The following is a 27,079-nucleotide window of genomic DNA, read 5'->3' on the forward strand; positions in this document are numbered from 1 at the left end:
CCCAGGGTGTACAAAGGCTGCTCCTCTTCTACCACCTCCTGTGCTGTTGTGTAGTGTTTGTAGGAATCAAAACCTGCTTTGAGAAGCCCGTTGTCATGATAAATAAGCTAGTGTCTTCCAAGCCTGTAACTAGGACAATGTCTAACAACCCGACTGAAGAAACGGCAGCTCAGTTGGCAGGCATCTGCTCAGGTCACTATGGATATGTGTTTGGTTTCTGTGTCCTTCTACCAGTGTGATCTGGTCAGGACAAAGGTCAGGTCACTGCAGACTGAGAGGGACAGTAGCCACAGTGTCTGGCTGTCTGCTGTACCTGTTCACTAAACGCAGAAAGCACAACAAGAAATTTCTTGTACTTTGCCATCCCATCATAAGCTCCTTGTGGCTCTCTATTTTTCACTCACTCCAAATCTTCTCATTTTTCTCCCTCCAAGGGCTCCATTGGACCCACCATTCCTCCCCAATTCCTTTTCAAGGAGTTTCTGTGCTATAGCTCTCTTGTTTCTCGTTAAGCTTTGGGTAGAAAGCTTCCATCGCATAGGCCAGGGCCCTGATCCTGTCTGTGCCACAAGATGTCACTGACTGACCTGTCACAAGGATGTCAATGATTGACCTGTCCAAGGTATGATTTTTTTAGCTTACAGAATTTCTTACAGCACCCAGTTCTAGATACAACAAGTGGAGACTGGGACAAATAGCATTGGCAATCAGGTGGTTTTATTACAAAGAGCAGTAAATATGAGATGTTAATCTGAAGAAAAACTTTCTAAATAGAGGCAAAAACTGCACAGAAGTTATCTTCCTGTGACTAGAGTTCTGACATCTGTACATGAGTCAGTTCAGTCACTGAAAACTATGAGGATCAAAGTAATTTATTCAGAATCTTCCTTCAGGATGAAGGGAAAGAACAGACAAATATAATCTAATCTATGAAAGCAACAGTTGCAGCAGATTATTCTCCTCATCTTTGATTTCTTCAAAGGAATCTGTGGCCAAGAATACACATTTCAGGAGTTTACATAAAGCTCCCACTGGAATATGTGTCATGAGTTTACAAAAAGATGGCTGGTCAGGGTTAACAATTGCACAGTATCTCTTGTTAGGAAAAGCACTTTATCTGGAGTTTCTGACCCACACTGACCGCAAGCTCTTTTGAAGTGTGGGCCAGAATGGGTCATTCTGATTACTGAAGTTTGGGATTTGCTTATTCCTCATTATTCTACATGCTTTTCATTGCTCTCCCAGAATAAAACAAGTCTCTTATCCTCTTCTTCCTCAACAAACGCTTGACTCCTACCTTCTGAACCATTACCTTTCCTGGAACATATTTGATTTCAGTTGGAAGGCAGGGAGCAGGGTGTTTTGTATTCTGCAAGGGCATATTCATCTGGAAAGAAGAAAAGATGACATTTGCATGAGAGTGAGAAATCATTCTGACTCCAGTCCATGTGCACTTGTGATTAACACATTATGAACCAGAAAACATTTGATAGGTTTTGTGGTAGTCTCCCAGTTGTCAAGGCACCCTGTTGCAGGGGTGCACAGTCAGAGCACTCCTCTGGCCATGTTTGTCAGGACACACCACTGCAGTGACCACGTAAGACGTGGATCAGGTGGCAGAACATGCACTCCAGGGTCAGCTCTCTGGATATGTCAGTTCTCTGGATACTGCTGCTAATCTGTTAGCAGTTCCCAAAAGTTGTGCCAAGCTTGAGAAAAGCACAGGAGAACCTGAGCCACAGTTTTGATAAGTTCCACAGCTGCGTAATATCTAATGCAATTGTAGTTCCTTGAGGCCAGATCAAGAAAGGTGGTCAGGCACTCAGTTTTCTAGTTAGATGGTTGAACTCTTGAGTTCAGTGGCACTGTCATTCCTGCTTAAGTAGATTCCACTAGAGAAGGGTTCTTTGACTGCAGCCTACTATGGCAATATAAACGAAAAATATGAGATAACCCAGATCAGGGAAGTCAGGAACACTGCTGCCTTGGAGTTAATGGTTTCAACCATTGTGTTCAAACTATGGAAAGAAAGTGGAACCACACATGTTTATGTATTTTGTAAGAAAGCTACTTCTAACGTATCACTTTCTGATCTGCTTTATGTTGAAATGAAGCAAGAAATGAAAAGACAGGGGGACAGAAACTGTCTAGGCTCTGCAAACCCTTTTCAGTTTAGTAATCAAAAGCAGCAGAACTGCCAGCTTGCTCTCCCCACTTGTCTCTCCTGGGAAACAGTCAGCAAATGCAGAAAAGTGGAAAGAAGCTTGCACACCGAGAGCAAGGGAAAATCCACTGTCTGCACCTTGTAAACGCTGAGACAGAGACTTTGATTTCACAGGTTTTGCTCAGGCCTACTGAGGTCAACTACCTGTTTCGTAGTAATCGTACATATGTACTGGGACTGGTTTGATATCTGAGACAGGCAGGCTTTGCTCCACACTGAAAGAGAAGTTGATTTGCTTCCGGGAGACCTGGAAATGGTAAGACAAGAAAATGCATTGGACTTCTTGTTTTCATATCTACCCACAAGGCTAAGGTTGAAAAGATGCATTTCTGGCTCAGACTAGGTGACAAAGTGTTATTCTACAGTTCTGTCCAGATTGTAAACTTGACATCAGAACAGATCATTGCTTAAAAGTTATTGCTAAAATTGTATGCTGTCTTCTTTCTTCCTCTTTGTATTTCCATTGCCAATTACCCCAACAATTCCCTGGTTACTGCAGCTTTCAGCACACCAGCATCCATCCGGTCATTGAAAGCTGCTGTTAGTGCCCTCCTTTGCCTTTTCCTGCCTAAAATCACGTTCAGCACTCCTATGAATCTTCTCCCCACTTTTCTCTCTTTAATCACTTTAAACTCAAGATCTCCATCACCCCCTGTGGTTCTGTTCCTCAATCCACACTCCTGCAGCCAAACGTCCCAAACTTTCCTCCTTACTCAACGTCTCAAACTTTCTTTTGTGAGCTTGGGACTGTGCCCTTGCTCTCTTCTCTCTTTGACCTAGTTTCTGTCTTGTGGATCTCTTTACAGGAATGGACAGGGGCTCTGGAGAACTTTCTGCATCACTGGTGCCCTGCTGGGTAAACTTTTCACCTCTCAGAATCTCAGCTTCTCCGTGAATTCAAAATACTGATTCCAATCTTCTTTAATAGATCCTTGGGGAACAAGTAATAAAAATTACCATTTGAGAGGTAGATATCATTACTGTTTCTGTTTGTTTCCTCTTCCCTTCTTGGTATTTTAAGATCACTTGTGTTTTGATTTTCATCTTTCTTCTCTCACCTCCCTTTATTTTTGTCATTGATGTAGTAGGACTACTCTTTTCACACAGAAATCTCTCTAAAAGGGAGGGAATGATACTGACTCTTTGTAAAACACTCTCAGATCAGCTGATGAGAAGCATCACTTAGAGGGTGAGGAATATTATGTAGACTGGGAACTTTTGTAAGATGGGAAATACCTTAACTATGTTTGTGAAATGCTATTTAATCATACAGCATTCTTCACAAAAAGTAATAAATGCTTATCTCTTCACTGTAGACTACAACTACAACTGTGTATATATAAATCTGATGTTGGACTGAGTGAAGTCCCTTTATGTCTTTAAAACATGTGTTTAGCTAATCTGCTATCAATGAAACGTTTCTTTTATCTGGGAGCCTGTTTTAAACTTCCAATTTAATAAAACCAAAAAGAAACCTCCCAAACTTACCTTCTGAAGGTAGAAAAGGACGTGGTTGTTCTTGATGTCTACACGATCCACAACAGAATCCTGGTACTGAAGCTTTAAATAAGGCAAATTATGGTAATGTTAATATAGGAGACTTAACAAAGTATGTTTAAAGCGGCTGCCACACTCCTTTTGTGCCACCCGCCATCTCGTGACCGAAATAAGAAATGTGAGTTGAGTGTTGGACTGCCAGTGCAAGCCAGTCACAAGGATAAATAGTTTCACTAGTCAGCTGTGGTGGGTGTGACTTGCACCATTAACTGAAGAGTGTTCTCATTTCAGTGAGACTTTACAGCTCAAGCTGACTCACTCGCTAGTCCATTGTATATCTTAAAAAATAAAGGTTTAAAAGAATTTAGAAAAGCCTACAACCAAAATTATTTTACTATAAAAACACACGAAACCAAAATAATCCAAACGTTAAAATCCACCTATTTTTTCCCAAATACATATAAAGAGAAGTAGGATGGCAGACAGTGTAACATCTCAACTGTGAAATCTTACAAAGGAAAGTTATGAATTTCATACAGTTTTAGCTAAAAAAGAAAATCAGGCCCGAATACTGAATGGTTACAATTGCACCAAGCGATGAGCAGACTCTACAATGACTGGCATTCTTCTCATCTGCTTGAAGCTTACAGCTCATGGCCTGAAGCCAATACATCTGTTGCAGAACCTAAATTGCACTAGGACCTGAAATGAGGTGCTTATCAGTGCTCTCCCTAGCACTGTCATCATCGTGTCCAAATTTCTGGATAGTAAAGGAAGAGCAATACCCACTTGTCCTTTGTTTGTTAAACTGTCCTGTAGAGGAAGGAATAACCATGTCAAAGAGATAACATTGCTAAATGCCCATTTGAGCAATTTAACTGTGGCAGAAGTATTTCTTACATAGGTTCTGCTAGGTTGTGTGATGAAAGGCTCACACACACAAACTAAGGAGCACAGGGAAACCCTAGTAACCTGAGCAAAGCCACCAGAGCACCCTGACCTGGCTCCCCCCAGGGCTGCCACAGTGCAGTAACCAGCCCCATTGTCAGGGGGTGAGACCCACCAGGTGAGCCAACAGCAGAGTATCACCTTACAGGCTTAAGAAGAATGCTGCTTACAGGAACACAGGGCTGAATATGGGATGCTGAGACTCAAGGCAGAGTTATTACAGGATGTTTAGGGGAAGAACCAGAAGTAACAAATGGAGGGATAAAGTCCAACTGGGAGGAACAGTGTGGAAAAATGGGATAAAAGGAGCCGGTTGCATGTGAACAGGTTGGTGGTCAGCACTCTTGTCTGGCCATGCCCTGCACCTGGTCACCACAACCTCTCCTGACTTGTTATTAAACTCTGTTCTTGACTCTTTTCCTGGGTGGGGAGGTCTCTATTCTGTGTGTATGGCATATCAGCTGCTGAAGAGGGGACCACAGATCACACGAACTCTGCCTGGGGTGCTAGCATCTGGAGACACCAGGCTTCAGGCTTGCTGTACATGGGTGTGTATGACAGCGTGTGGTTGCTAGCAAATATAAAGCTGGACTAGCTGGTGAGTGAGTTAAGGGGCTTGGCAGCTGGCTGCTGAAGCAGGCATAAGCCTGGGCCAAATACTGAGGATACCAGAGGATCTGAGTCACCCTGCCATCAGCCGGAGGGACCAGGAGGTCCCAGCCTGTTGCTGGAGAGACTATATTGTCTTGGAGGCAGATACTGCTCAGGCTCATGGGCTGGACCGGCTAGCCCAACTCATTTGTGTGTGTGTGTGTGTCTGCGTGAGGCAACTGGGAGACCAGGGGATCCCTGCCCAGCTGCTGCAGAGGCTGCGTGTCTAGGGCTGGTTTACTGGAGGTACCCACCAGGCATGTATGTGGGTGCTGGGGAGCTCAGTTCCAGTCACTGGAGTGGGGCTGTGGCCAGCTACCAGAGGGCTCCACATCGTATATTTGCATGTATATATGTGTGCGTATACATACATATATGTATATATTTATCTTTTCCACAGATCAGCCAGAAAGGGGAAGAGGATAGCACCATTTGTGCTATCTATGTGTGTGTAAATGCTGTGTTTTCCGTCTTGGCTGATCTGTGTGGCCAGGCATGTATATGTGTATATATATTTATAGTGTGCATGCCTGCTTATAGGGAGTTAACACTCAGCCCTGCTCTCAGCTGAACCTGGGGATTTGAGGCTGCAGCAGTCTCACCTCTGTTGGGCTACTGGATTTGGCAACTTCTAACAGAGCCTCAAGTCCGAGACACAGAGTATGTGACAGAAGGCTGTGCCCAGGGACTTCGCAGAATTTCCATGGGGCTTCAATTTACTAATCAGAGACTATTTTTTACCAACTTCCTATGTTTTCAGGGTTTAACATTCACTATACTCCCATTCATTACCTTTCTTAGGGAAGATCTTACAGGAACAAAACCTGAGAGCATCTTCACATCAATAATAGCCATGTTGGAGACTTTGCGGTTTCCTGTGTAACTAAAATGAGAAAAGCTCTGTTAGTCTGGTCTGCAAATGGAGAGGAGACCAGTGAATGACTATTTCGGCTCCCAATGATCCTGTTTGTCTTCCTGCAGCTGCACAGTAGCAGCTAACTACCTCTACTGAAATCCTTCCTTGGATGCTTTACCAGGCTGTGAATGAATGCAGGGGAGTGGGTCAGTAAAAGGAAGTTACCTGGCAGAGAGGACAAGATCAAAATTTGGTGGAAAGCTGCTTGTACAGGATACATTGGCCGGCCGTACGGAGAGAGAAAATCCTGCAGCTTTTTTTGGCAAATGGATGTTGTATCTCAGGGTGGTCTAAAAGAGATGGAAAGTGTGAGATGGTCACAGACTTACAGGCTTTTGTGGCTTTGGCAGGAGGTATGGAGAGGAACGAGGTATGGAGGACCCCCTGCTTAGTTCTCAGAGGAGTGGTGCTGAATTTCCAGCTTGCTTACCTGCAGATAGACACAGCCAGTGCCATTCACTTTTGCACTGTAATTCCCTGGAATAGTGGGTAAGGAAGCCTGTTGCAGTAAGAAGCGGTTCTTGTTGTTCACCTGGAAAGTCTTACTGGTGGAGTCCATGAAGTTGACTTTAACTGTGTTGAGATTGTTTTTAGAGAAAGTGAGATATCCGTACTGGGCTAAAGCTTGGAGAGCAACAACAGTGTCCTGAAAATAAAAGCATGATCCCCAGTTAGACAGATACCCAGCTGTAAGATGATGCATGTGATTAGCACAGCTCCCATTTCCCTGATCCTTTGTCCATGCTCATAAATAGAGGGGGACTCTGCAAAGAGCTAAGGAGACAAGATACAAGTTCTGGAGCAATAGATTTTAATCATGCTGGAAAACCTGGGATAATGCTGTGTCAGCAGTGACTGCTGTCTACAGCTAACTTGCAATTTGGGTAAATCCCCATTTCCTAAACCTAAAATATGCATGACATAGCCTATGAGAGGCATGATGTGCCTCGCCAAAGAAACTTTTGTGAGCACTGTTTATCAAATACTGTTCAAACTAATATGCAGTCAGGAAGATATGACATACTGTCGAGATCCAGCTTGCAGGCTGGACCGCTCCCAGAATCTTTCTTTTTACCACACCCAGTTGTTACCTGGCTGGAGGAGAAACCACCATACGGGTTCTGTTGTTTGACAAGCCAGTGCACGATGCGAGAAATGTAAGATAAGTCTTCTGGACTGAGTTTGGCTTTGTTGAGCAAAGCCAGGAGCACATAGCTGGTTATTTCAATCTCAGCAGAAGGGGCACGGGAATAGAAGACAGGGAAATGTTCTGCTGGTGGCTTATATTCTCTCTGCCAATGAACTGAGCCACCTGAAAACATACAAGTGAGATGTAAAAAGCACAGGAAAATTACTTGCTACCTAATTCACTACACTATCGTGTGGGAAATAGGCATACAATTCCCTCTCTGCCTTTACCCAAAAGTTTTTTTCAGCCATCAGTGTCCTGAACTGGGTAAGTTTTAGTTCCAGAATGGAAAGGAAAACAGGAAGGGATTGAAAGGGATTAATAAAATGGGGCTGTATAAGTTAAAGAGGGATTGAAGTGACGGCAGTGCAGCAGAAGGGTGCTAAGGTAGTCACGGACTGGAGTACACAGCGTAGTCAAGGGAACAGGTTTGTTCAGCATGTAAAGAGTAAGCTAATGAGGGAACTGGATACAATTATCCACTATCTTGGACTCAGACTTAAGGAGTCTCTCCTTACCTACATTATTATAATTAAATATATATAAAAATATAAATATATAATATATATACACATCAATTCTTTCATTATTAAGAAAATCAGGCCACAGCTCAATGTTTTGTGAAACCAAAAGAGACAGAGAAGTTCATAGAGATGAGTTCAGTAGCACGGCAGGCATGAAATGGGAAGGGAGCAGTATGAATGGGAAAACTGTACATCAGAATAGCCTACATCATTCCATTCGCTGTATTGTATCATGGCCATACTGCGCTTACCATGTCTGGTAGCTGTCTTGTCCAGCTTCTCAAGGAAGAATTGGAATCTTTCCTTTTTGTCCACTAAGCCATAAATGTAGGCAAAGAGGGCCTGATTATACAGGTTGTGGACTCCTTTGGTAAATGCAGTCTCCAAACAGTTCATGCCACTCTGAATGACAGGATGCTATAATGGAAAACGCAGTAGAGTTGTCAGGTACCGGGATTTGTGTCTCAGCTTGTTTAAAAACTTCCATCACTGCTTAAACTGCCACCACACACCCTTCATGATAAGAATATATGTGGTCCATGGCCTGTTTAAGGGCCTACAATGTGTATCCTGTAAAAAATGCCCTTCCAGTGTTGCATTTATGTAGACGTAGCATGGCCAGACTAGCAGAGCACTGATTCTTTTCCTGACTTGTGAGATGACCTTATTATGCAGGTGAATCCTTTGTCCCTTGGTTACTTTAGCTATAAAACCTGGATCATTTTTACAGTACTACGTAAAGTGCATTGAGATCATGATGAAGCAGGCTCTCTCAGATAGATGTTATTACTCATTTGCTAGCTATAGCTATCAAGATAAGTCTTCAGCCCTTTTAGCCTTACAGACTATCTCTGTGAGCTTACTTCAGCTCAGACATCACCAGCACTTTATAACCATGTCCTGTCTATGCAGCTTTACTTATAGACGTGGCATTATGTTTTGGAGCTTCTTATGAAGATATTAGGAACTAAATTGATGTTTTTGAAGAACTATTTGATTCTGCATGATGTTTTTATCTTTCTGGTCTCAGATACTTAAATGATGCCCCATGCCACAGTACCTGAGAAATCTGCAAAACTCAGCATGCCTAGAACACATTTGTTAGATTGGGAACAAGGCTTATCATCCTCATTTTACTAAGAACAAAGTCAGCAAAAAACAGAGTCTCAGGGATATGCACAAAGTATATTACAGAGAACGCAACTTGTTTCTTATTCCCCCATGCATAGTCTCCCAACTAGCAGCTCATCATTTCCTTCCATGATGAACCATCAGAGTTTTTCAATCAAATCAAAGCAAAGCTGAGACAAAATTAACAATCAGATCACAGCTTGGATCTAAATGCGCAGAGAGAGTTTGTGGGACTGAAGACTGGATAGCTTGGACCTCAGGCTGGGTAAATTCAGAGTAAGTTCCAAACTGGACTCTGAATGGAGTGGGCAAATTCAGTCTGGATTTTGCATCTACATAGACTACCATTGTTTAACACAACTGGATTCTCAGGGATTTTTTGAATTAATCTACAGGAATTGGATACATAACTGATTTGTAACGTTTATCAAATACTTGTGGCAACTTCAGGGTTCTGGAAACAGATTTCCTCAGGTGACCCTACTGTCCTACAAACAGTATTTACCACATTGTTAAAGAATATGGATGTGAGGACTATGACTTGAGCACTGTTTCACAAACGGCTGACCGGACTAACAGGGCATAACAACATCAAATACCTACCGCAGCAGAGTGTCCAGCCTCCAACAACGCTGCCACAACATAGGCTGTGAGTGAGTATTCACCTTCCTCTCCACCCTGAAATAAAAACAAGTGAAGAACTAGTCAGTTACAGATGTCCTAGAAAGAAACAAAATGTGAATTAATTCATAGTTCAGATCCCAGTTAGATCTGAGATGAGAAGTAATTTTTGTCTCCCTGTGTTCACAGAAAAAAGGAAGATAAGTTCTCTCAGGATAAAGCCAAAATGATTTCATGCATTTTCTTGGCTTTTGCACATATGCAATAAAGCACATTATAGCCTCTGGCTGAACACATAATGCTGTGGTAGAAAATAAAACCTGAGATTTGTGACTCAAAGTTCTACTTATTTCTACTTCATCATTGATAGCAGACGTAAGAATCATGCTTGGATATGAGGGACATGAGAGAACAGAACTAGGAAGAGTCTGGTGATATGCTTGTGCCTGGCAGAAATGATCCAAATCGATCCCAATGCCAGGATTGGAAATTTAGAACTATACTTGTCTCAGTTACCTTCAAAGCATTGTTGAAATGTGACCCAGCATTTTCAAAGCAGCCATCTGACTTCTGCTTGCTTGCCAGCCAGATCAAAGTTTGAGACTGGACATCGTCGTCAATGTAGATGTAGCGTCTGGCTTGTGCAAATGACTTGTACACAAAGGCAGTGAGCCTGCAGGTGAACCAGAAGCAGAAAGCAGGTAAGGTGTGAACAAGATCAAGAAGGTTTACCAGCAATGTGGTGTGCATAGAAAATGACATAAGGTGAATTCCATAATGTCTGAGGTAAAAGAAACAAGTGTTTTGTAAGTTTTTAATCAGTAAGATCATTAAAAAACTGACATTAAAAACTGACCTGAGGTTTCTCCATTCCTGTGCTGAAACCATTCTTTCTTTCAGAGCAGGACTAAAGTATAGACAGAGCTTGATGACTGATGATAGTGGTTTCTAATGTTAATTAACAGAATTCTGAAATAAACTAGGTGGGAAAGGACATCTGGAATTCTCCAGTCCAACCGTCTGCTTAAACGAGGCACAACTTCAAAGCTCTGTCGTGTTGCTCAGTCTCTTGTCTGATCGTGTGAAAATCTCCAGGGACAGAGGTATCTACATCCTCCCTGGGCGTTTGTCTCAGTGCTGCAGCCTTCTCCTGGGGAAGCTTTTTTTTCCCCTTCTACCGAGATGGAGTTTTCAGTGTTGCAACTTGAGGAAGGACAAAGTCTTGTCCTCACTCTGTGCAACCCTGACAAGGGCCTGACTGTTGTTTCTACAGTTTCTATCTATGTAGTGGGAAGATTCACCTAGTTTCCCCACCAGCCTTCTCTTCTACAGGCTCAGCAAACCCAGCTCCTTCAGCCTGACCTTGAACATTATGTACTCCAGCCCCCAGTCATCTTATACTTCTGTAGCACTCTCTCTGCTTTATTAATTTCTCCCTTACTAGGCGAGCCAAATTAATTGAGCTATGTATATTTACTCCATTAAAGATAAGAATCACTTCATACTTCCATCATTTTTCAAAGCCTAAAGATCCTGCACTAGGGAAACAGAAAGTGTCATCACTTACCATACACTCCCTTCCCTATCTCGTGTCCCAAAGGAGCTGTAGGATCCATCCCGGTGTTTGTATGACAGCTGTTTTTGGTACCCTGAAAAGACAACAAAGATGACATATTTTCTAATTACAGAAAAGCACTAGTTCTGCGGTTTATTCAGCTGAAGTAGTAAGATTTTTGGATTTAATATTAAGTAATGTATATCTCATAAATAATGCCAGCCACTATGAATTCTAGATGTTTTTGCTTCTGGAAGTATGACATGCTTCTTTGGGGTGGTGTCATCACCTGCTCCTGTGCAATAAATGTGGTGCTAGAATTCAGACATCAGTGTTCCTGTGTAAAGCTTTAGAGTACAATGCACACAATCAGAATATTAGATGAGAGAATCTGAAAGTCTCTTACCTGTGGATAAATATCCAGTACCCTTGATTCTAATCTCTTCAGTCAGCTGCCCAGTTTTATTCAGATAATCCAGGGCATAGATGTTGGGCGTGAATAAGGCCATGTTCTGTTCTCCGCAGCCATAAGGCATATGGAGGAGGTTCTCCATGTTCCTCAGAGCTGTACCCAAAATGTCTCCTGAAGAATGAAAGATATAAGAAGTCAGTTCAGTTCAGACATGTTGTTATTACACAGCACTATATATTGCGTTATATTACCTTATTATGAACCCAAGGGCAATGACCAATATAGAGTAATCACAGTAACAAAAGAAACAGCTTAAAAGAAAGGCTGAAATGCCTCAATTTTTAATTTTTTGTTTGTTTGTTTGTTTCTGGACACCTGGGAGAATCTGAGAATTTGAGGAAAAACTGAGCAGCGATAAGGGCTGGCATGGGCTCTGAGAAAACGCTGTGAACCCTTAGAAGGCTTCAGCTTCCCTGCCCTTTACAACCTGCTTCCCTTTTTGCATGTACATGTGAGAAAGCTGTGTTGAGTATGATGCTGATGGGTTACAGGGGCTGTACTGCACAGTATCAGCACATCTCGCGCTGACCCAGGCATGCAGAACAATTGTATTTAGAATGCAGTCTGAGTTCAGAACCTCAAAGAATTTTTACTGAATTGAGCTACCTTAATAATGACATTAAGATTAGTAGAGTTGTCTGGGACCTGAAAGTCTTACTCTGTGAGGACTTATCAACTACACAAATTTTTTTCATTTTGCAAAAGCATAAATCTGAAATTATGCAGTCAGCAAAATTCTGAAGTCTTCTTTCCAAGAAATCAAAATATTTTTTTTAAAGAATTATGCTTTATTTTACTTTTAAGCTTAATTAACTAAACAGGATATGCTAATGCAGTATAATCTGAAATGCAATATAAGTCAAAATATTTTGATATTAGGGAATTCTCAGAAACTTTTGTCTTTCATTGCCATTTTGCAAAGTAGGAAAGATTTCCTCTAAAATCAAGATTAAGCATTTCCTCTATTTTACATTAGTTTTCCAGATGTACACATGATGGCACTTAATGCAGCACAAGAGAAATGCAATTTACTTTTGGTTTTAGTCCAAGTACTAAACTTACCAATGACAGAAAAATAAGCTCTGGCTGATCCCTGCACTAGGTTTGTTGGCAAGATGAGAGACACTGGTTCAGAAATTGTTATGCCTGATAAAAAAATGTAACAAGAAGAATTGTTAAAATCATCATTTTTTCCAGAAGTCTTCACTTTGTAAGCATCACTACAGTGACTGTTACAATCTGCAGTCTGGGTAAAGAAAATATTGCAGAGACTTGCCCAGTGAGACAAAGGTATCTCTGAAAATCCTGAATTGTAGCCCAGCATCTTGACCCTGAAACCCTCTGTCTTTCCCTGGAAGAGTCTCTGATTTTGCAGGGCAAAACCTACAAACAGTGAAGCAGTTCCACTGACTCCTGGAACGAATGAACTTGCCTTACCTTTCGAACAGACGAGGGAGCTCTGAGTCAACTCTTTCTTAATACCTTCAGGCTGTTTTATTGCAGGGCAGTGGTCGAGAACAGGAAGAAAAGTGTAGAACATCACCATGAAAACATGACAATTTAACATTGTAAAACAGTATGTGGATGTGCCTACCCAGACAGTGCACCCCTTGCACCCAGTCCTCTCTGTCTCCACTAGAATATCTCTTGGTCCATGGCTCCCTCCCTGTTTTACCCAACCCCCTGTCCAGAGCACCTTCTTTCTAAGAAAGCAGTTACAAAATAGACATTTCCGAGGGACTCTTCCAACTACGTGGCTGCTGCTTTATGATGCACAAGGCAAATTCTTTTTCTTTTATACCTGCCTCTACCCTCCCCCCCCCAGTAGTAGAGTTCCAGGCTAAAGGCACTCACAGGTAAGGTATGGAATCTCCTCCTTTCTGGCTATTACTGATATGCTGTGGAGTGTCAGGGCATGCATAGTCATGGTTTCACAAAGGAGACAGTGGCAGGAGGACAGCAGATGCCACTGATTATTGTGATCTACACCCTCATTTTCACGTGGAGAAGCCTACTGTACACAGTTCCACCTGTGTTGGCTGCCTCACCTCCTCATACTGGCTAACTGCTTCTAACCCACAGCTACAGGAACCGCAGCTTTCACTAAGCGGAAAGTACACGCAGATTTCCTACCGTACCTCAACAAGTAGGGTTTGAATCAGGGTGTCCCTGCGAATTGTCTCCTCTTCTGGGGATATGGTCTTTCCAGTATCTCTCTTACTCACTTTGGCCTCAGCAGTGATTGTGAATTTCACCTCACCTGGAAAGTCACCCACCAGCCCAAGAAAATAAAGTTATCTTCAATGTTTACAGTTACCCCTGGTTTTCACTGACTTTTCTAGGCCGATGGACTACTGAGAAACATATCCTTTCTGAAGGCAGCTCAGTAGAAACAAATTCCAACAAGGCTCCACGTTGGTCTGCTTGTGGCAAGGAATGGTTATCTGAGGGTCTAGGATGAGGAGTGAAATAGGGGTGATCCTGGCCAAAAAACTGACAGTACTCACTATCAGTTTCCACCTTTTCTTGGCCTTGTGCTGAGTTTTCTCTGATGTAGAGCAGTGTTGCAATAGTTACAGCTCTACTACCTCTTCCCTTCAGGTGGAATTTGTTAACTGAGGGACAACACTAAGGAGCAACCCTGAAGCGGGCAGCTTTGCGGTGTTGCTCATTTCACCTTTGCAATCATTGCACACTGGAAATCCAAAGGAGTTTTTACTTGGATCAAAATGCATTATCAACAGAGCTATCAGTGACAGCAGCTTTCTTTTTTTTTTCAGCTCTGCAGTATTATTTCACTGCATATCCAGTTTTCATCTCACTATAACTGCACCTTTCCCAGTGAGTTTGAAGGAAATCAGTCATACTGCCTATAGGATTTTAGAAACAATCTGTTAAAGAAAAGGCCCATCTGTGGTTCATTTTGAGAAAAATCTTTGCTAATTAAAAGGTTTTTTGTACCTCAGCTTTTGGGACACTTACACACTCAAGCCATCGTACCTGCTTTTTTTAAAAAGACAATGTTGACTTTAAGGCAGTGTGAATTAACACAGCTGTAAAACTGGGAAGAAGAAATGCCCTCTTTGCCTGTTGATAATCCACTCCAAAATTATTAGGAAATTTTATTCCTACTGTATACAGTTGGTTAGGTACAAAATTGCCTGATGAAAGATCACAGGCATGTTCAGTCCTGCCATTCATACATAATATGGCAAGTGAAGAGTTCTTCCTAAAATGGACAGGAAAGAGACTGCCAAAAATTAGAAGAGATAAAACACCGGAGCAATTCACCGCTCATTCAGTGTGACTAAGGCAGCTTTAGCAGAGGTCCAATACTAAAACCGCAGAGCAATTGATGGAGCTGTCCAGAAATGCCTGCCTATGCACTACGATGCTTCATTAAAGACGGGAGTGACAGAGGTAGAAAGATTAAACAGGGATATATCGAGGTGATGGAAAGACAAACTTACCAAGTTTGTTGGGGCTAACAGCCCAAATATAGGTTTTTCTTTCATTGGCACACACCCTTGCTGTGTTGCCCTCTGGTGAAAGGATTTCTGCCTTGTAGTCACTTGAGTTTGCCAGGATGGCACTGATCTGAGACAAAGAAGGAGCAAGACTGCAAATAAACAGGCTGTCCTGAACACTGGGCTGCAGAGCAAGGGAGACTTGCTGGGGAAGCTATTTGTCATCGGAATCTGTGGGATGGTACTAGGACAGGAGGATGGGGCATTTCTCTGAGGAAGTAGCAAACCTGTCTCTTCTGCCCACTGTTAGTGTCTGGTTTCGACAGGATTATGGCAAGGTGCCCATGCTCGTTAGTTAAGTCATCTTATGAGTTACTGCTACATACAACATACTCAGTATGTATTGAGTTTTGCACAACAAGGTACCCATACCCTCTGCTCCAGTTGTCCTTCAGGAGCAAAAAGAACTAAATTATGTAAGGGTAGGCAGCAGGTTTTTATCTTCTGTGGACCAGCTACAGTGACCATCAGCTATGTTTTCCTAATGTTAATGACACAAGGATGGGTCCAAAGAGAGAGGGTGAGGGAATAATGTGTCAGGCTAAAGCATAAGTTAAATACGCACTAATAAATAAGTTAAATACTTATTTCTCCATCTCTAGTGCATTATGCAGGAAAATGCTGGGATCTCTAGGAAATAGACAAAGCATATAAGAAGTAAAAGGGGACTTGACAGACCTGGATGCATTTATTGAGGTAGTTGAAGACGTTGGCTATTAAATTAAATTTTTCCCCTCGAATAACAGAGTATGGCAAAGTGAGATCCACAAAGAATGGTTGGAATGCTGTCAGTGTAACAGGTGAGGAGATACCAAATCCAGCATCATCCTGCATGCAGAAAGCACTGGCTTTCCATTCGGTGATGGTGTCAGGAATAGTGTAAGGGACATTGACCTCTCCCCTGGAACTGAGGAAAATAAGAAAAACAGAATTAAAATTTGTCTTTGGCATTTTCAAGCCAAATTATAGAATGGGTTCCTGCTTGAGTTAGTATGTCTGTTTTCACCTCACTTTCTGCAAGATATCTCTCCATATTTAAAAAAAATATTGTAAAGCTGGAAGTAAAGCTGAAGGTGCTGGTGAACTACATGTTATAAAAGCACTTGGAAGAATACTCAGCTTTTCTTAATTTAGAATACAATTTGTTTAAATACTATAATGCCCAAACATTCAGGTTAGAACCAATAAATTTTTATTAATGTTCTATAACAGCCCCTGGATGCATAGTTAATAGGGAGACATTCTCATTGCAGATGCTGTGATAGCTTGGAAAGAAAATATAACCTGATTTTTCTGCTGCTGAATTAAAAAATTGATTAAAAATAGCAAGTTTTCCTCCTGCTCCCTCCTAAAAAAATGTTTTTATTTGACTTTTAGCTCTTATTCTTTCTCCCCATCAGAAGGAAAGGGGGCAGAGCACAGATGTCATTCACAGTTCAAGTAAGTTTGACACTGCCTACAAGGTTAGGAGCCCAAATGTCATTGATTAAGATGGGAAAAAGAGACCCATATCTACAAAGCAGACATATGGTCCATGACTTCTTCCCAGAATTCATTTCAGCAACATGTATCAGCTCAAAAATCCACACAGGAGGTAAGAACTGAAGATAAAGATACTCACTCAGTGTGCACCAGATCCCAAATCCAGGTCTCAGGGAAGAATTTCCGAATGGTGTTATGAGCAACACCACTCCCAGAAATAATCCTTGACTCATCTAGAATATTATATATGGTTAAAGTATAACATGAGAGGGGTCAGGCCAGAAGAACCTGAACTGCCTTCAGACTTGCTCAACGCTATGAATGAACACTATTTCATTGAGTACGTTTCAATTCTTTTTCCTGTACAAAGGGAAAACTTGAAGAGGTATAGGATACGGGAAGAAAAATTTCTTATCTATTCTCTTTTCCCATGGGAAAATACTAGAAAATTTAGCTATTTCACAAGACATATCACTTCATTTCACATTAAAAGTTCTCATCATCCACTTAGAAAGGTATGTTCTCCATCCTCTACCACTAGCTCTCTTCGATTTGGAAATGGGTGACAGTAGCCAGTATTACTACCAAAACCTATAAGGCTTTAAAATTCTCCATGAGAACGCAATCATCTTTTCCCCATTCAGTAGTTAAAACTGGAGCTGAATATCCAGCCTACTGGAAAACTATTTTTGTTCATATAGTCAAACTACAGGTCTAATATTAAGAACCAACATCCTCTTTCCAGCTTTGCCATGGACTCACTTGTGATGTCCAACAACTCATTTAGCATGGAGGTACCTCAGATTTCCTGGCTGTATCATGGAAATAACAATACTTTCTTATTTTGCTGGACTTAGAATCATAGAATCACAGAATCATTCAAAATTCTGGGTGGGGAGGAACCTTTGGAGTTCTCCAGTCCAATCTCCTTGAAGTAGGACTGACTTCAAAGTCAGATCATATTGCTCAAGAGCCTTGTCCAGCTTAGTTTTTAAAACCTGCAGCAATGGATCCAAAACATCCTGGAGAAGCTCTTCTAGTGCAGCACAGCTCTCATGGGAAAGAATGTTTTCCAAGTGCTGAATAGCAATTTCCCTTGTGGCAACCCATGGCTGCTACTTTAGGGTTTTTTTGCTGAGCAATCTGATTTGGAGGAAGAAAATCATAATGCTTGCTGATCTATAAAGGCTTTGGAGACAACATGCTGTGTGAATTCCTGACATTGGGAATTGTCATTATTTTTCTGGATTGTCATTTCCTTCTAAATATTTAACTGAATTGTGATTTGATAAAAGGTTCTGACCTGAAAAAGCCTGAAAAACTAGTATCAGTTTACGAAAGAAGTAGCATCCCAGTATTCCCTGTCTTTTCTATATGCACCCTATACTTAACTGAGAGAGAATTGACTCTACCGCTAGGACTGTCAGAAAGAGATTACTTGAGGCAAACTGGGACACATAGACCTATTCCCCAACAAACCCTCAACATGCTGGCTGATATTTTATACAGAGAACCATTTTGAAAACCAGGTAGACTGGGACTGGAGATACAGTATGAACCTTCCTTTACCTGCGCTATAGCCACCGACATGGGCAATACTATACGCAATATTGACAGGGTGATCTTCTGTATCCGATTTGTCTTCATTGCACAGAACGGGCTTCCGTAGCTTGGAGTTGGTGAAAACCTTCAGGCCCATATCCTAAATGTGAAAGAATCAATCATGTCACTCAAGGCATGCACTAGCTACCTGTGCTTGCCGCTTCTCCCACCTGGGTTATCATAGTTCATCTCTCTCCTCTCTTCTCACATCCCATTCTTTCAACCCTGCATGTTACAACTCTTCCTTGCCAATCTCTGTGTTTCTTATGGAGCAGTGGCACCTGGTGTTCTGCAAAGAGCAGTAATGATGGGGCTTATGTTAGGTCTTAGGTGATATGGACAGTGGGGAGTAGAGGCAAGTGTATCAGGAATGAAGTGGCCTTCATCATGGACTCAGATCTTTACAAGGAACACCTGAAGTCATGAGCCAAGGATGCGGTCCTGCTTAGCAAGTGTCTACTGAAGCATGGGCAGGACACCAGTGGATATATCTAGTAGTAGTGATTTGCAGTCTTCCTGAGTAAGCAGTGGGGATAAGAAGGCAGAAACTGGGTCATCAGAGACTTTAGGCAGTTCCAGGCATCAGCTGCCTTCTCTTAGGAGTGAGAACCACCACCTGAGAGAGTTGTATGCTAATGTGCATGAATTCTTCTGGAATATCTCCCACTTAAAGAACCACACAGAGCACATACCCTGAAAATTCTGTAGGCATCACCATCATGACTGACATTCACAGGTTCATAGTATAAGCCATCAAAAAAGGTGGTTTTGACTGGGGTACACCTCTCTGGCTTGTCATCTTCCAGGTTGAGCCCATTGTGGTAATAGCCATATAAATCACTCACAGGAAGTTGGTAGTACACCTGGGAGGTGAGAATGACTAGTGTAAACACAAGGGAAGTACTGGGCAGGTGTGAAGTCACATATATGCAAAGCTTATGGTAGCTCCTGAGCAATCCTGTAGACTGTGGTGGGTTTGACAAGTGATGCCTTCCTAGAGATGAATAAGCAATTTGGCTGGTGTTACAAAAGGAGAACTGGACTCTTCTATCCTCCTTCTGAGCTGCAGTGGCTTTGTGGGGTGAACTTGAGCACAAAGCATGGAGATATATTCCTAAGTTATGCAAAGATGAGACTGGAATCCAACAAGATACTAGCTGACATCTACAACTTCTGTTCTGGGCCCAAGGCCTATGTGAGACATAAAATGCAATTTTGACATCAACACTCCCCAGGGAGTAACTCTGCTTTCAAGGATTTACGTTAGGTATATTCTTGGGATATGTCTTACACTGCCATGCTTTCCAAAAGTAAATGTTCCACCATCAGTTTCCGTCTTTGAAGTATACAACTGCCGTAGACTTTTCTTTAATCACTGAAATGTCTGTTTCCAAGGGAAAAATAAAAATAGAGCCAGCAGCAGAGAGGTCACAGCTGGGAATTAGACTGTCAGTCTGGATGTCCCTAGGTCAAAAGAACACAGGACTGGGGATGTGGCTTACACTCTCAGCAGATAACTGTCGCTCAGGCTGAAGGAGGAGGACACTCTGATCCACAGCCCGCAGGGCACAGTAGGAGTTGGCAGCAGCTTCAAGGTGAAGACCGACTTTAGAGCCTGGGAGACCCTGCTTCTCAGAGAACTCAAGCTGGACCTGGAAATTAATAAATCCAGACAACCATAAAGAAATTAGGAGAATCAGCTTGGCACATAGATCTAAATCTCACCTTTCACCAGCACTCGCTCTTCTCTGTGGAGCGAAGCTCTTACTGCTAGATGGCCCTTCTGAATCCCTGTTCTGTGAAAATTCACAACCTGTATAATTGCCCTACTCACCTCCCCCTCCGCACTGCATTGAGAACTTTGTCTGAGCATACATGTCAATTCCAGGGACAGCTCCTCATGTTCCCAGGCACATCTGCACCTTTTCATTCCTAAAGACCGTCCCAAGTGAAAGGCTCTCGATGAGGTCATTCCCTAACTGTTCCTTCAGCAAAGAGGCAGCTGATATAGCCCTTAATAAGAAAGCAAAGGTTTTTACCTTGTTTTTGAAACATATGTCACTGCGTATCCAAGAGCTATCAGCCACTATCTCCCCGTGAGGATGCACAGTGTAAAGCAACAGATTGGTGCTGGGGGCAAGCTCCTCTGTGACAGTCAGTGTGATGGAGAATGTACCTCTTGGAGCTGTGGAACAAACATGGAAGGACAACCCAACAAAAGAGGTTAGAAAAACCTCAGCTTTGGTGGAAGGACCACATATTTATCCATAAGCTACTAGCACCTGTGAAAAACGGGGAAGTTGGATATTGGAAGATTCATCTCTCAGTGACCGAGGAACAGGTCCCATCAGCAAGGAAACAGATACAAACTGGAGGATGCTGAGAGCAGGGTGCTTTGCAGAAAGGGGTCTGAGCTGAGTAGAAGTTGGTCAGGGAAATCTGTGCATGATTGCTATGAGAAGAGCACAACATTGCCTTTGGGTCTCAAACCTAGAACCTCCTAGACCAGAGGAGACGGACCAGTCTCCTGAGCAAAAGGAAACCTCTCTTAACACTAAGAAATATGAAGTTCTAATCTAGATGACAACTACTAGAGCAAGGACAGGAAATTAAACCTAAGACCAAAAAAGGCAAATACTAAACGAGTCCTATATGTGGAGTGAGTCTTACTCAAGCCATCTACTGAAACCAGATTCTGCAAGAAAATGTATTTTTAACAATGGAAGAATGAAGTTCAGTTTGCTGTGATTAGTAAGATCATTCTCATTTGTGGGTATTGGGAGAATTCTGAAAGTGCAATGAATTCCAAGCATTTAACTGTTAAATATCCCTGTCAAACGACACACATACTATTTCAAACTTTTAAAAGCTTTACTCTTCTAGCTGGTGGATACTAGGATGTCACACTAGAACTGTGAAACTGTAAATACTCCTCAGCAAGAAATAAAACAGAAGGTTACATTCCTTGTGTTTGACCACAACAGAGTTTTAATCTTTCAACTAACAAGATAAATCTGATTACGATATAGGGATTGTTTAGATGCTGCAGCAAAAGCAACTGATACCGCGAGTAGTGACAGGTCATAGCGTTTAAGAACTAGGACCTGATTTAGCCACAGTTCTCTGCTTTCATCCATTCTTACAAAGATTACTAATTCTCTGGCGCTTATGATGATCTTATGAATATCAGTAGTAATATGGTCTAGAACTTACCACCAGAGATTCTGACTAGCTTCTGGCCACTGAGAACAATTTTTCCTTTTGTCATCACCTGAGCATAGAAAAAAAAAATCATGAGGCAGGATCAAAAGGACCTCCTCCCTTCCCCCATGAAGTCATTGACTTTGAGTAGTGTTCTGAGAGGCTTCAAAGGCCATCAAGTTGAGCTTTGATCTGTAACCACCAGTCTGGAGATTTCTGCTTTATATGGTGTTTAAGAGAAGGTGAAAGAAAAGAGATGCTTTTGGAGTCAACGTAGCACTTACCACATAGTAGAAGTTTGTGTGACTGGCATTCCTGTAGCCCTCTCTGTTCAGGATGTAGTGGACATTGATTGTTTGCTGTTGGCCACAGCTGAGCTTCTCCTTCACTGGCTCAATTTTCACAAAGCTGTTGGTCCGTGAGTAGAAGCGCCGGACAAAGAATGAGGCTTGAGGCTCATTATCATGCCTCCAAGTGAAGAAGTCTGCACAGTCATCTGGTGCTTGCCTGACCTATGAAGTAGAAGAGTCTTACACACAAAGTGGAAAATAAAAAACGGCAGGCAGGTGAGAGGCAAAGGTATCTTCCCTTTAAAATATTCTGTCAGGAAAATGGCTTTGTGGGGCTGTTTAAGCCAAGAGCAAGAGCTGATGTGAAAAATTTGTGCTTCATCAGTCCAGAGCAGGGGGCTTTCTGGACACCTCAGTGTATCCAGATGCCTATGACACATTGCAGAAGGGAAGTTATTTCAGATTCATGCAGGCTTGGAACAGGTTGTGTAAACTCCTAGGAGTCATTGTGAGTTAGAATGGTATCGTTCTCAGCCTTCTTTTTCTCAGCTCTTCCCGTCACACCAGAGAAAAGGCATGCCAACACGAGAAGACCATGTGGTGGTTAACAGGCACGAGTCTCTGCCAGCAGAAAGGCAGGGAAGCAGGCAGCCCCAGGGAAAGAGGCTGGCAGGCATCTGGGCTGGGTAGGGGAGACAGGGCAGTCTGTGAGGAAGGTCCACTAGCGCACAGGATAAAGAGAAGAAAGATGTCTGCAGAACGGGCTTCTGAGCAGAGGGAAAAGCAGGGACCTGCTGGAGATCACTGCAGCCCAAACAGTGCTGGGGTGCAGACTGCCACTTCTCAGGCACTGGGGTTTTCTGATGTGAGTTTCGCTTAGGTTGCAGGTGTTGATGGACTGACTGCCTACTTTCCTCCTCTGAAACATCCTGCCAATCACTTCTAATTGCTCTCCCCGGTGAAGTATTTTTTTCAGGAATTAGACAGTTTACTTACAGAAAGGCTTACTTACAGAAAAAGCCTGTATTTACTTACTCTCAGCTCAAAACTGGGATCAAAGAAGTTGGATGTGTTTATGGAAAAAGCAGCAGTGCCATTCTTGTCAGTGGTGTAGTGGGCCAGATACCGTTCGTTGAGTTCCAGCAGGACAGTCCTATCAGCAACAGGCTTGCCATCCACATTTGTCACTGTGATCTGAACACAAAGAATACCCAAGGGATTCAGGAAAAAAAAAAAAAAAGAATGGGAAATGCTCTGTTCACCAGAGGATGCTCACTTAAGCACTGAGGACAATTACAGGGAATAGAATTCAATAATGAATTGTATGTAAGAGGCAAATGATCATCAATAGTTTGAAGGAGCAGGAGTTCCATGACAGGTATAGGCAGGCAATTCCCATCACTGCCAGGACTAACTATATGTCACAAAGGGAGAAAGAATTGTTTATATACATGACCCTGTATAAGAGATTCTTTTAACGGTAAGTCCTCTGATCCTCTTCAGTGGCCATTAGTTCAGTGGGCCATCATATAAATTAAAGACTACTGAGTGAGAGATGATGGTTTAAATTATTACCTCATGCTCCCCCTTCTTGAGCAGATAGAAACAGAGGGACTTGAGAGCACATACTCTTTGGAGAGCACTAGCAAAACTAAAGCAACCAGATGACTTTACGGCCCCAGATAACCTATGGAGCTCAGTAGCACATCCCAGCTCCTAGGCATCTGAGTATACCCTCTGTCCCCATTGCATATAAAGGTGATGCTGTACAGCTCATGTTCCTTTCTATGCCTGGGTTTAGCCTGTGTGTGTAGGTTGCTAGAAAAGTCAGAATGCGCTCCAACACCTATACTGCTTTAAGTAAATATCCCCGGGACTGTATGATGCAACGCAGGGTAAATTCTACCTTCAGTTTAGGCACACCTGTTGCTGAAGTAGTTTCTTGCAGCCTCTTCCTCCCTACTCATATGACCTTTCATTTACCTGCCTTTTAGGCATTCGCTAACTATGGCAGAGGAGAGACCCTAACACTCCAGGTATGGTATATTTTTCTTGTTTTCTCTGGGATAATCTAATGTAACAAGAGAACTATGCAGCACTCACTCTTATGCAGCATTACCATGGGAAGTTGTCCCTACAGAGTTAGGTGACAGCCATAAATGGGGCAACACAGAGATCATCATGCTGGACCTAGGGAGTTTTGATCTAAATATGTTCTCTCAGGTACCCACCTCACCATAGTAAGGAATTCCCCTCTTGTAATAGAGATCCATATTCTCAAACGACACTCTGTCATTTGCCTGGCGGACTGCAACATAGTCATAGCTTTTCATCTGGATACCTGTGAGACACACCCAGGGGAGGAAACAGAAATCACAAGCAGGCAAAAAAGTGTTTCTTTTGAAAAGCTATATGGAGCATCGATGCTCTGTATGGAGAGATGCATGAAGAAAATGGTGATTGTTTGTTGTTTGCTCTACAGATCAGGATGAAGGAGCTTCCTCTCAGAAAGTACCATCTACTAGCTTTAACCAGCTACTCCCAACCTCCACTTGGTGTTACCTGTCCCATTTTCAGTGACGATGCTTTCTACATTCAGACTGGCATACATCCTGGCATAGCTGCGGTAGAGCTGGAATTTTTTGGTGGAGATGATAGTGCTGAGGCAACCATCCTTACCCAGCTGAAAAAGGAGCACAAAGGAGAAAACCCATTTTTCACAAGGTTTGAAAAATGTCTCCTGAATCTGTATTAGCAGGTCTCTGAAGAGCTTCATTGCCTCTGCTCATATCTTCTTCAGCTCTTCCTTTCTAACTGGCTCCACTCTTACATTACACTTCTCACTCCTTGGCTCCCTTCCCAGCTCATCATTTCAATACCATTTACCCTTACACCTAGAAACCTCTCTTCTCATCCCCCCTAATCCTGTCTATGCCCATCTTGCACAATGCCTGAGCTCTATGATCAAAGTCTGATCTGTTGGAGAAGTTACTCATTATCTTAATGTCAAGTGTCCTCAGTAGCACAGACTCCCAGTAGAGGTCTGCTGATTAGATTTGGTAAGGACACAGCTGCAGTGTTTTAGGAGTGAGCATGAATTTCTAGTTTCATAAGCTTCCTAGCCTTCCACTGACTGTTTCCAAGAGAAAAAAAATCAAAGTCTCCTAATGAGGTCATTGGTAAAAGCTACCTTCAAGGTCTTTCAGCATTTCCTGTGAGGTAGTGAGAAAAAACACATATCTGTGTTGTAGTTGAGTCCAGATCAGTTTGCCTCACATGGGGCACCAATTGTCACAGACAAGCAAAACTAGCTGGCTGTAACAAGACTTTTACCATCAGTCAGAGTCTACTGTCCATGCTGTTTCTCCTTCCTCCAGAGGCCAGGCCAGGCCAGGCCACACCACTCCTCCTCCATCCAGCCTCTTCTACACTTCTCAGTGCTATTTAACCACTTAGTGGAACGAGCTAAAGCTGCACATCGTCCATGCCAATCAACCCACTGCCTTCATTCCTCTACACCTCTGGGATTCTCTCTCTCTGGTGTTCCCTGGGAAAAGAATGAGGCTACCAAGCGCTGCTGCATATTGGGTAGTAAAGCTACTGGGAAGAAGGGTCTTGCTCTGTATCGTACCGGTCCAGTGACAATTTCACAGGTTTCTTTCTGTTTATGCTCACATTGCGATCTATAAAAGTGCTTCTGACACACATTGATGCGGGCATTCGCTTGCACTGGTTGGCCATAAGTGTACCTAGAAGAGGAAGAGACACAAAAACCCAGTCACATGGACTTAGCATGAAACCTGCCCAGAGTGCAGAGCAATGTAGACTCTAAACCCCTCAGAAGTGCCCAGATAGAAGAGCAGCTGGGGCTTAGGACCAGTTAGCCCTAGCAGAATTCCCTTCAATTATTTTAGGTTTAGTTTTGGCACCCTGTTGACAAAGATCTGCTTTACTATTGCCTTGGTGTCGTCATTCTTGAAAGTCTGAAGCTGGAAGGTGGTACTGGGCTCAGGGTTGGAATATCATTCCCCGCTGCTTGCTTTTTCTTGTTAGTGCCTTACACAAAGCAGAATGTATTGCAGAAAGATCCCTACTCACCCTTATAGCTCATGCCACCCTGCCCTTCATCAGTGTCACAGCCAAAAATCTTAATGATAGACTCTCCTGCTGTACTATTTCTCTTTTTTCTGTAATAAAACCCAACAGCTAGCAAGTATGTGACGCTAGATATCTTCAAACTGTTGGATGCACACAAACTCTCCCAGGTCTAATTCTGCTATGTAGTGGGAGGAGAGTTACCATATTTCATGTCATGGAAGTCATAGGTAAAGGACTTGCTCTAACCCAAACTCTGAACCAGCAGCAGGGTCCTGGCTTCCCAGCACAGCACACATCCTCTATCCCATGTTTATTGTGCACAGTTGTGTTGTTCTCAGCTCTGATACTTACGAAGCACAAACGTTCACTCTGACTTCTTCATCAAAGAAAGAAATCCTCTGTGGCACATCGGTTGTCACTTCAAATTTTGGGAGCACTAGGAATGCAATGTGAATATGGCTGATCAGCAGTTGCATGGCATAGGCAGGTGTGTGTGCGTGTAAGTAAAAAAACAATTGGCAAAGGCATTTTCACCAACAAGGGAGAAGAAATGGATCAAAGAAAAGTCTACCTAGGAGCTGGCTGTAGGTTATTACTGGAGAAAAAATAATCTTTAGTGGTAAGATGAATAACTTTTTTAGAATGCAATAATAATCATACTAATAATGATAACAGCTACAGTAAGAACTGTAATACATCACTCTAATTGGCTGTACATTTTCTTCAAGAGAAAGGTGGGAGTAATGCTGATGTCTCAAACAACTTAAGCCCTGGAGAACAGAAGTTATTATGCAATACAACCCCAATTGGAGGAGAAAGGCAACAGATTAAGTGAAATATTAAAACCAAACAGGTCACTGTCACTTTTTCTTTTCAGTTTCTCTTTTGGCCCAGATCACCAGCAATGATGACAACATAGCTGGAAAAGGCCTTGTTCTCACACACCTGTACGCGGGAGCCTGGAAGGTGTGAAAGAGCTCTGGAGGGTAAGTGGGAAAGGTGCTTTACTGCCCTTACGAACAAACCAAACAACTGGGAGTTGTTAAGCCTTCTCTGAGAACTAATAAGAAAAACCTGCCACTGTAAGTTGAGAAAACTTGCAAAATCAAAATTAATTTAGCAACTCCCTTGATATGGTCTATTCCAGAGTG

The 27,079-nt window shown here is 42.5% G+C and overlaps 1 protein-coding gene across 1 annotated transcript in view; it reads right to left on the minus strand.

Moving 5' to 3' along the window:
• Window positions 1–697: 697 nt before the first annotated feature.
• LOC102047932 (ovostatin-like) overlaps window positions 698–27,079 on the minus strand; it is a 32,125-nt gene continuing 5,743 nt past the window's right edge. The window contains exons 7-35 of the mRNA XM_055712682.1: window positions 26,280–26,364; window positions 25,462–25,579; window positions 24,393–24,513; window positions 24,062–24,171; window positions 22,866–23,024; window positions 21,825–22,052; window positions 21,553–21,610; window positions 20,379–20,524; window positions 19,842–19,991; window positions 19,032–19,202; window positions 18,307–18,439; window positions 16,877–16,970; window positions 15,934–16,162; window positions 15,199–15,325; window positions 13,867–13,988; window positions 13,166–13,217; window positions 12,791–12,874; window positions 11,663–11,839; window positions 11,269–11,350; window positions 10,218–10,374; window positions 9,684–9,758; window positions 8,201–8,366; window positions 7,328–7,548; window positions 6,667–6,882; window positions 6,402–6,526; window positions 6,113–6,203; window positions 3,713–3,784; window positions 2,369–2,471; window positions 698–1,387 (exon numbers count right to left, since the gene is read on the minus strand). Coding sequence (XP_055568657.1) covers window positions 1,335–1,387; window positions 2,369–2,471; window positions 3,713–3,784; window positions 6,113–6,203; window positions 6,402–6,526; window positions 6,667–6,882; window positions 7,328–7,548; window positions 8,201–8,366; window positions 9,684–9,758; window positions 10,218–10,374; window positions 11,269–11,350; window positions 11,663–11,839; window positions 12,791–12,874; window positions 13,166–13,217; window positions 13,867–13,988; window positions 15,199–15,325; window positions 15,934–16,162; window positions 16,877–16,970; window positions 18,307–18,439; window positions 19,032–19,202; window positions 19,842–19,991; window positions 20,379–20,524; window positions 21,553–21,610; window positions 21,825–22,052; window positions 22,866–23,024; window positions 24,062–24,171; window positions 24,393–24,513; window positions 25,462–25,579; window positions 26,280–26,364 — 3,725 coding nt within the window. The 3' untranslated portion in view covers window positions 698–1,334. The remainder of the gene's footprint in view (window positions 1,388–2,368; window positions 2,472–3,712; window positions 3,785–6,112; window positions 6,204–6,401; window positions 6,527–6,666; window positions 6,883–7,327; window positions 7,549–8,200; window positions 8,367–9,683; window positions 9,759–10,217; window positions 10,375–11,268; window positions 11,351–11,662; window positions 11,840–12,790; window positions 12,875–13,165; window positions 13,218–13,866; window positions 13,989–15,198; window positions 15,326–15,933; window positions 16,163–16,876; window positions 16,971–18,306; window positions 18,440–19,031; window positions 19,203–19,841; window positions 19,992–20,378; window positions 20,525–21,552; window positions 21,611–21,824; window positions 22,053–22,865; window positions 23,025–24,061; window positions 24,172–24,392; window positions 24,514–25,461; window positions 25,580–26,279; window positions 26,365–27,079) is intronic.

Source organism: Falco cherrug, chromosome 5 (genome assembly GCF_023634085.1).
Source record: "Falco cherrug isolate bFalChe1 chromosome 5, bFalChe1.pri, whole genome shotgun sequence".
Classification (NCBI taxonomy): Eukaryota; Metazoa; Chordata; class Aves; order Falconiformes; family Falconidae; genus Falco; species Falco cherrug.